This window comes from Eimeria maxima, genomic scaffold (assembly GCF_000499605.1).
Source record: "Eimeria maxima Weybridge genomic scaffold, Emw_scaff960, whole genome shotgun sequence".
Taxonomy (NCBI): domain Eukaryota; phylum Apicomplexa; class Conoidasida; order Eucoccidiorida; family Eimeriidae; genus Eimeria; species Eimeria maxima.
The window spans coordinates 1-10,051 of record NW_013566891.1 but is presented as its reverse complement, the minus strand read 5'-3'; the positions used below and the strand labels follow the sequence as shown (position 1 = coordinate 10,051).

Sequence of the window (10,051 nt, the reverse complement as noted above, 5' to 3'; positions counted from 1 at the left end):
ACTTTCTTATGCATCAATCGGAAGAACAACATTCCACAGCAATTAACATTTTGTTTGATAGTTGCATGGATATTATTGTGTCTGCCTAACAGCTTATATATGACTGCATTTCTGCTCAGCCCACTCGCGGAACCTTTCCCGTCGCCCCACAGCAACATAAAAACCCCACAGGACCGTAATGCACAGCAATCGTCTTCTTTCACAGAGAAATGTGAAGCCGCAGGACTCAATGATACAGGTGTACCAAGCAAACTGTGCGCTTCCGCCAAACTAGCTTCTGTGAATAGCGAGGATGGGGTTCAATGCTGCAGTCGTCGTCAATCTGACTGCACAACGGTTGAAGACACTAGGACACAGCATGAGAGCAACTCCATCGACTCTAAGCCAACTGCTGGACCAGCAATTGCATCTGGTACGCAGATGCTGTCAGCTCCAACAGGAGGACTTCGGAAATCTCAGAATAGTTGTTCGAACATTGATCCATGTGGCATTTTCAGTACAGGGGCTGTCGGCAGTGCTCAAGCCGCAGTTAGATCAGCACCTGCGGATGTCCCCTGCATACCAGATAGCATGGATCAAGACTGCACCTCTCCTAAAGAGTGTTCGGTGGCCGCCCAAATTAGCTGCTGCCCTTGGAGAACTGTATGCGGAGCTTCATGCGAACGCCCTAGCCTACCTAGTGACGGAATCGTTCACTCAGACAGGGCTGTGGGCAGAGGCCGCCTACAGGAACACATCAAGGTGATTGAGAAAGTTCAGACCGTTCGTCCAGGAGCAGGGCTGCACAGTCCTGAGTCACGATGCATCTGTACATCGCGGCAGTGCGCTAGAATGTGCCCCGCACAACCGGCAAAACTCAGATGCTTTTCATCCCCCGGGTCGCGGATCCCAGCATCACCAGCCGTTCCGCAGCTAACGCATTGTTCACAAGATGAGGCAAGCGCCTCCCCTTTCCGCAGATCCATCGGAGCAAGAAATCGTACTTTTTCTGCAGGGCCCAAGGAGAGCAATGTTCAGGCCCAAGCGTGCCACTCAGCTGCTATTGCAGAGAATCAACATAGGAACACTTGTATTACGGCCTTTGAAGGGTCGCGGAAGACTATTCATGCTGAAGGTGGAGCTGCGGGAGCATGTAGGTGCTTAGAGGCAGTGACGTGTGCGTGCAACCGAAAGGAAGCATTCTTTCCAAGGGAGTACCAAAATCCCCAGAGCCGCCTTCCCTCTACGGAGCATGAAGGGTTGGAAAAAGGGCACCAAACAGAACAAAATACGAATGAAAACACAGTAGCACCTATGCTCGGCAATGATTCGTTTTCGCAACCTTCGAGTGCTTTCCTTGGAGGCCCTACTCAGGAGGATGCCTGTCCAACTGAATGTGCAAAATCCGCAACACTTTCAACTGATACATTTTCTCGAGAAAAGGATTCGATTAGCCGCAGCACATTAGCGAAAATGGAAGACCAACAAGAATGCAAAAATGTGCATGAAATCCAGGTCCACTATGACGACTTACTCAGACCCATACACAGAGCAAACGTATGCACAGCTGCAACGAGTGTACCTGTGGAAGAGTTTCAACAGCAGCCTGTCGACAGTGAAGTTGGGTCCTTCCCTGTCTGCACATCTTCGTCTGGCTGCCCATTGCCGTCCCTCGCTTCCTCTGAGCTTTTGTACCTTCTACAGCAGAGCATCCGTTCCGCTAAAAGTGCTGCAGTTGCCATGGCGAATTATTCGTCTTGCTTATCGAATATGCTGGAGACGGAAGCGCAAACAATTACAGGGGACAGCACCACTGATCTCTTGGTTCCGGGACACCATGAAAGGGGGAATGCAAGCGAGATTGACAGCAGTTGTTTAGTCACACCGGCAAATTCAAGGCTTCCGCCGCCTTCAGGATTTCCCGTTTTGACAACTCGTAGTCAACGCACTTGTCATTCTCCTCATAATTGTATCCATACAGTGGTACCTGGGGTCGTCACAGTGGCAGTGAGCAGTCCGCAGATACGCCGGTGTTTTCATTCCGAGAGGGAATCCACTTCCCCACTCCAACCATATTCTTTACATGCGTACGCAGCTTCAAAGACGACGTGTAACAACCAGTCATTGGCAGACTTGGCGGGAATGGAGGACTTGAAGCTTGCTTGCCCCTCCTCCCCTCCTAGTACAGTGATTCCCTGTCCTGTGACACAACGGCGTACTGCACGCAGTGCAGTGTCTATCCCGGTGGTTAAGTCAAATGAAGATACCACCGTAACGATGAAGAATGAACGCCCTCACCGAGACGAAACACGCGAAGATGCTTCACATCATCTGGGAGTCTCTTCAACTAGCAACGTGGAGGAGCGATGCAAAGCGAAAACTGAGTTTCCTCAGGACAGCAAAGCAGCAAGCTGTGCTGAAAAACTACCCGAGTTACGCATTTTCACCGTCATCCAGGATACCAAGGATCTGCAGCGCCGCGAAGTAGAAGAAAGCATCCTGCACACACACAAAGTAGCAAGCAAATACCAGAGCCAACCTCTTCCAGGCTCAGTAGTAGCTACGCCTTCTGCTACTTTGCTCAGTTCACCACATGAGAACTCTGACAACAAATTGACAGCGTGCACCTCGGCTGGCAGAAGCCTGACCAGCCGATTCCTGGCACACATTCGTCAAGGCATTCGCCTTACACGTCGTCGACACAGAAGTACAAGCACCACCCGAATTCACGGAGCCCGTCCACTGCGCGAGGCCTCCACTAATCCTGGAGGAGCTGGATGCGGAGGAGAAAAGGGACTTCACACGTTTCGGGAATCGTGTGTCCGGCTTCAAGCTCAGTCAGCGGGGACAAAAGAAGATTCGGCTGCACATGATGCACCAGCAGAGTTTCGACCATTCACCTATGACAGCAGAGAAACAGCTGGTGTACACTTGGCCGTTCCAACTATGAAGATGGTGTCACAGCTCGCTGCAAACGCGGAAGAAGCCGGGCATACTACAAATGGGAGTGAGCTGTGTCCTGCTGGGCTAAAGCGGCACTCAAGTCAGAGAGCAGCATCTCAGGATCACGCACCTCGTGACAGTGTTAAAGAGGCATTGCTACTTGACGCTCCCGTTTTCTCGGTATCGGCCTCCCATAGCTGCCTTCCTCCCACAGACGCATGGAGTAATTCATATTCAAGGGACCCGACACCATTATCAGGTTACTTAATGGCGAATTCAAGAGGCAGCTTTCCATCTACACAGTTGGCAACATACCCGAAGGCTGTCCGCAGCTGCTTCTCTCAGCAACAGGAGGTGCCTAATAATGTTCATAGTGGAGCTGCAACGATTAGTAGTACGCTCGAAGACTCAAATAACTGGAGAGAAACTGCCAATACACTCAATAAGGACTACTGCCAGTTCAGTGTGCATGATGCTAAAGGTTGCCTGGACACTCCAAGAACGATCACCGCATCATTGGATGTCATTGCAAATAGAAGAATAGCGAAAGGCGGCTCCTGCATTCACCAATCGGGCCGCCTTTTGGAGAAGGCAGAGTTGCAAAAATGGCAGGACCTCCTCGAGCTTAACAATATTATTCAGCGAGGGGCCCGTTGATTGAGCGCCAGTCCAATAGCCACTTTTTATTTAGTGTTTCAGATAGAGTATGAAAAGGGCCCCTTGTCTGTAAGTTGTCACGAAGTAAGCCGATGAAGACGGGCTTACCAAGGCACTCGGGCAGCATTCTACCAGTATTGTTGCCCGTTGGGGCCTGCTTGTTTTAGCTGTCCAAAGCAGAAGCTTGAAACGCAACTTAGTATGGCAGGTTATATATGCTTGCATAGACGAGTGCAAAAGCCAGAATTGTTCCTTACTACTCGTGAACTTCTTCGGGTAGGCTGACATTCGGGCTGACATTCGTAGGCGATTGGGCAGTTTGGAACCTCCTCGTTTGCAGCCGGGACTTTAATACATTGCATACATTTTATTTGCAATGACGGCAAAGGGGGCTTTCCTCCTCTTGTCGCTTTGGTTGGGCTCTTGAGGCCACTTCGATAGTAATTAGTTAGTTTCCAGGAGTTGGTGGCACCGAGCCGCCTTATATTTGCATTTGACCCAAATCAGCGTCTTCGCCATTCTGCCTCCACTGTTAGTAATTCGTCCCTTTCTAAACCACAGCAGCGTTGCGAATAGTGATTACCCACGATAACACGAGTGCAGTGTTGTCTTCTGCACACTTTGGGATCCGCAGCACCAGTATCATGATTGACCATACTGATCAAACGCATGAAAGCATTCTTTGTTCTCCAGTGGGGGAAACGGTTGGCATTGGCGGATCGCATGCCGCTTGCGTTCTCTGATGTCTAGGTTGCGTTCCTGCGTCAGTTAGACCAAGAAACCAACGTGAAGACCTTCTATGAGTGCTTTATACATTCGTTGGATTCAAACCACAGTAATCAACTACGGTGGAGACTAGTTTAATATTAAATGATATCCTGATTACCACCATAAGTAAAAACGATGCTCCGGGTGGCCTGTTCAACGAACTGCAGAAGTACCAAGTCGAAGTGCTCACTGATTGGTGCAGGCTGCAGGCAGTTACCACAACAACTAACACAAACTGCCAAAGCTTCCCTTCGGAACTTCACGCAGACAGTGTAGCCATTGCCTTCGAAATATGCAGTTTCGAACGGTGTCCATGATGCAGTGGCAGAGATGTCCTGCAGCCATTTTTTATTGTGCAGGCTAGACAGTTACCTGAATTTCAACTGCCCATTGCTCAAGAAAAATCAGCATGACACCTGGGAAGTTATCGGGAATATGTAGTGGGTGATTGAGCAACAGTGCATGCAATGCGGCTTAGGTTTTGTCCTGAGATTTGCTTGCGCAGGACTGATCCGAATTGCACCAACCAACATTGAATTCGACCACGCTATTTTTTAGTTTGGCTTCCTCGCTGGCCTATCACTACTATTCCTATTGTCCGAAAGGCTTCTTCTACTCGGATATGAAAAGTTGATAGTTGGGCCGCATACGGAGAACAGGGGTTCAACCAGGCGTAGGCGTCGAGCCTGTCCACTACAGCGCAGATGCCCTCATACTTCCGAATGACTGTCAGGCCACTAGCAAATTCACTGATATATCTGTGGAAGTATATTTCCAGGAAAGCTCTGCAAGGGTACAGGCTTAAGAGTATTCCTTGGCTTTTGTTGCTTATATCGCGGGGACGTGGCGTTGAATTCCTTCGCTGATGAGGAACGTGATCTTGGGCATCAACAGGGCTTCGCCACTCGCTCCACTCTTTCCTTGATCCCTGTATGGCTTGTCAAAAGCAGTATCGTGCGTTTTGCAATAACATACTGTACGAAGTGCAGCTGGAGCGTGTAGCCGGTGAAGCCGGCGCCTCGCCTGGTACCACAAGATCGCCGTTGATGATGGATGATGTAATGATTCTGTCGTGGCCCATTGCTGAGGGTAGCGGGCAGTACAGCCGCATGGATGTATACCGAATATGCTGCAATTTTAAAGGGAAATGGGAATCGCCACAAGCAAATGCAGCAGCAGCTGCAGCTCCAGTCTGTTCAAGCAAGGGGCGGCTCTCTTTAATGAGACCCGTTAGAGTGCTGTCGATGCTAGCGAACCCAACGAAGAGGTTGCAGGACAACGATGCAAGGATTCGAGGCCCCAAGTGACGCTTATCACCGTCATTTTGGGTCTCGAATTCTTGCTTCTCCAACTCCCTTGCCTTTTCATACGCCTGCAGTCTCGAATTCTTTGACCGTTTTTGTTGCAAAAGAATGATGTTTGCTGTTCGAAACGCCCTCCCCGCCTTCTGATTGTCGAGATCAATGTCTGCCGGCGGTTTCCGCTTTTCCTCCCTCTTCGGGAGGGGCTGGCATTCATCACTGCAATATCAATAGACTCAAAGTATCCTGATCGTTGGCAAACTGTCAGCGTTCCGTCTCTCCTAAAGGAGACGATATGTTGCATAAGTATTTTATCATCCCGGTACGGTCAAGCATATCACGTGCCGGTTCTCTCACCTCTACCCGCCCGGCTGCTTACTGTGTTTTTCCGGAGGACAGCCTAGCAGTGAACCACTGCTACAGAAATTCCGAGTCCACCGTTGCTCTTCTGTTAGAAGCTATCGATATATTTTACTATCGACAAGTATCAGTTATACTGATACTTGCCGATACTGAAATATATCGATAGCTTCCACTAATTAATTTTTTTCAGTTTTGACACCGCCTGGTCCCATGCCTCCATAGAGATGCACCAACATCACATGGAGTGCCGGAAAGCTTCCATATTTCCGATATGCTCCGCAAAAGCAGTACCCCTCCTTAGGTGCAGGTACCTGTATGGAGCATCCATTGCTAATAGCAAGGTGCCAATAACAACTGGAGTTCTACTGGTTTTGGTTGGAGACGTAAATGAGGCTATACAGTGGCAAGACACATCTTTACCACGCCCTTACCGTGGCGATCGCAAATATAGGCTTCCAGCAGAGGTGCAGGCATTCTTAGAAGATTTTCTCTTCTGTTGGAACACTTTCTGTGTAATGAGGTACAAAAATTGGGCTTGAGTTAACTCGGCAAAGCTCCGAAAAGCAGGCTGTCTCAACACATGGGGGTAGATTGTGACCATTCGCGCATGAGAAGTAAAAGGCGGACATTAAACGAGGTTGCTGGGACAGTTGCAACATAAGTTTCTGTAAACGTGTACCTGTTCAGCTGTTCAGCATCATCGGTACTACTCATAGCTATTCTACGGAGTGCCCGGCTATGGGGGTTGGTTCGTTGTTTGCGCCTGCATCATTTGATCCACACAGGGCTAGCAAGGGCAATGCCGGGTCTTGGACAATATCGGAGGACTACTGTGAGCTCCAACGAAGTAAAAATGGGGGTTCCTTAGCTGCAGTTGGCTCCTTCCAAAGGCCTTCAGGCACCGCGCCGGCAGCGGCTCACAGCCTGGGGCTGCGGGAGAGGAAGTGACCTGCGACGAGTTGCACGTCACTTTCACGCAACTGACGTTACAAGACAGCCCCACAATCAAGTACAGGCAAGCCTGCGTCACTGTGCATGAAAGCTGTAGATAATGGCTGAGTAGTTTTGCTTTCGCACTGTTTGCCTACCAGCGCTGGGTAAGGCTCCGTTTGGCAATTCCAGGCAGCAGTGCCAACACCACACAGATTTGTCTTGGAGATGTACAGCCCAGCCATTGACTGATGCATGCACTAGCACTGTATGCAAATGTATTCAACTGCTTCATGCCTCCGCATCCCTAAGTATCCCGACTACATAAAAGTAGCAGTACATATTATACCAGCCTGACATGCATAACAAACTATATACACTTCTTCGCGGTACCCGTGGGCAATCGGGAGCATGCTCATCCGTGAGCTGGGCTAAGCAGGGGCTAAAAAAGGCCAGTTTGGCAAGTTAAAATGGCATACACGGTTTAAACCAACAGAAAGGCTCCAAATCTTTGAAAGATTTTTTAACTGTCTCCTCCCTCTCTGCCGCGTTTGCTGGTGCTGCTGCTCGCGAGAGGCTGTGGGGCTCCGGTGGCGGTGGGTCTGTCGTTGTGGGGTTTGGTGTAGTGAAGAGTCGCATACTTGTTGTTTCCTGCGTAATATCATTTCTTTTGTGCCTCTTTTTACAAAAAGGGGCGCAGCAGGAAGCCGAGTGGCCCCTACTGCGCTACCGATTGGAACCCCCTTCTCTGCCTCGAGGCTATAGCCAGGGACTGGCTGAACGTACACAGGAGACGGTCCCTAGAAGCATTGTGTCTGACTTTAGGATTTCATTCTTAAGACCTGCGCTTTGAGATTTTTGGGCTGGTCCTGCTACAATTACCCTGTTGTATCTGACTGCGGCAGCTTTCTGGTGGCCGCGTCGTGTTTTGTGTTTGTGTCAACCAGTTTTCGTTCCCTTTCGCGTCCTAGTTATATTTTGAGAAAATGGAGGAGGGCAAAGAAACGTGCGGGAGGTTGAAGTCGTTGCGACTGCACATCCCTCTAAACCGCTACGTGCTGTTGTTCCTGTATTTGGTGGTGGTCTTAGCGCGGGGTTGCACCTACTGGGGATGGAACGGCATTCAGGAAATGTTATACAAGTCAGGGGCGTATCTATGGGAGTGTGACGACCCTTCAACTATTACGGAGTTGCGAATAGGCGACGAGAAGTACATTGACTGCCCTGCAAGGAAACAAATGTTGGGGGGTATCTTCACCACAGCTTTGGGCTCGAACATGCTTTCCTCCTTCCTTGCTGGCATAGTTTTGGATGCAGTTGGCCCCAAGATAACGATGTTATTCGGCATTTTGATGGACGTTGCAGGCTGGTTGTTACTGGGATTTTCAGGAGAAAGTTTCCGTGCCTTCTACGCGGCAGCTTTCTTCATCGGAGTTTCTGCAGATCCTGGTTACTTGCCTCTGTTGTCAGTTAGCAAGCTCTTCCCTAGCAACTCTTCCTTTATTATATCCGTCATGGGTTCTGTTCGTTCAATATCTTTTGCTGTTCCTGTTGTTATGTCTGCGGTGTTCCAAAGTTCTTCTTTCTCTCCCGATGATCTATGGAAGATGTGCGTGGGGTACGTCGGAGTTGGTCAGGGAATTTCGTTGCTTGTGACAATTTTGTGTGTCCCCATGGCTTCCTTCAAGGCGCCTGTTACATCAGTAGTTACACCAGAAGGAGCAGCAGCGACCGACGAGGAACAACCTCGCGATGCATCAAAGGAAGAAGGCTCTGTTTCAACAGCAACAGCAGCGGCGGGAAGACAGAAAGACACGCGTTCTTTCGCACAATTGCTTATGGACCCCAAATTTTTACTTCTTCTTCCTATATTCGTTTGCGCCCTTGTCCGTTCCGATTACTATGCGAAGTCCAACAAGGAGCAGCTGATTACCTCTGACGGCCGAGACTTGTACCAAATGTTTGCAATTTTCAACATCTTAAGCTTTATTCCTGGGCCTCTCTTTGGTCGTCTTGTAGATAAATACGGCATTATTTTGGTGTTGTTACTATTGAACTCGTCAGGGGTATTGATGTTCTTCTTCTTGGTATTTGACTACCTCGCATGCAAGGGTATATCGGTCTTCTTCTTCTTCATCTATACCTCCTTTGTGCTGAGCAATGTCTATTGTTTCATATCAATCCACTTCCCCGAACACGCATTTGGCAAACTGACAGGTCTTACTTCTGCAACAGGAGGGGTATTTGTACTGATTAGCATGTTATGGTATAAGAAGGTGCTGGAGTACGAGCCACCTAACAACTTTATTGTTGTTGACGGCATTATGGTGGCTGCAGGACTTCTAGTATACGTGCTAATCTTTGTTCTGTGGAAAGTATCAAGAAAAGAGCGTCAGGCAGAGGGAAAGATGAAACAACAGAAGACTCTACCTGAGCCCAATGAGCCATCTTCAACGATTTCTGTATAAAGAAATCGAACTGCATGCACCGCGCAGGAGGGGGTGTGGTGATAATATTATTTTGAATATAGATATATATTTATTTATAAGAGCTCGCTATGAGCTCAATGCACCTTAGACAAAGAAAGAAAGAGAGAGAGGAGAGGCGCGGAGTGCGGCACGTAGATGTGCCTTGAGCACGACGAGTGTGCAGGGAAAGAAGAACCATATACCCGAGACTATTTAATAATAAAAAAGTGTGTTATCTACAGAAGCCGTATAAAGAGGGCAGAAGTATGCAGTTAATTATAGATGCGCTTGTTTAGAGGAGCAAAAAGAAAGAAAACAATAAATAAGCTCAAGGAGGTTGGTGATCAGTAAATGCACTAGAAACGAGGAAGAAGACATCACCTCTTTCTTTACAAGAAAAGGAAAGGTGTTGCTTGTTCATAACAATTGGCGGGAGAGAGAGAGAGAGAAAGAGGAAAAAAGACAGTGACAAAAAAAAGGAAAAAAGGGGCTCAATGCAATGAATATTTATTTAAATACTTTCGCTTCTTTCTTGTATATTTCAGGAAAAACAAGAAGAAGCAGTAAGTCTATATAAACAGCATTTGAATATACAAGCCAAAGGGGTATATATACATATATATATATATATATATATATATA

The 10,051-nt window shown here is 48.3% G+C and overlaps 2 protein-coding genes across 2 annotated transcripts; both read left to right on the top strand.

Moving 5' to 3' along the window:
• Positions 1-831: 831 nt before the first annotated feature.
• EMWEY_00046390 (hypothetical protein, conserved) lies at positions 832-3,579 on the top strand (the record flags this gene model as incomplete). Its single annotated transcript, XM_013483114.1, has 1 exon — positions 832-3,579. One exon carries the CDS (start codon positions 832-834, stop codon positions 3,577-3,579), a length of 2,748 nt encoding a protein of 915 aa, XP_013338568.1.
• A 4,348-nt stretch (positions 3,580-7,927) lies between these two features.
• EMWEY_00046380 (major facilitator superfamily domain-containing protein, putative) lies at positions 7,928-9,409 on the top strand (the record flags this gene model as incomplete). The annotated part of the gene is made up of 1 exon (XM_013483113.1): positions 7,928-9,409. One exon carries the CDS (start codon positions 7,928-7,930, stop codon positions 9,407-9,409), a length of 1,482 nt encoding a protein of 493 aa, XP_013338567.1.
• Positions 9,410-10,051: the final 642 nt, after the last annotated feature.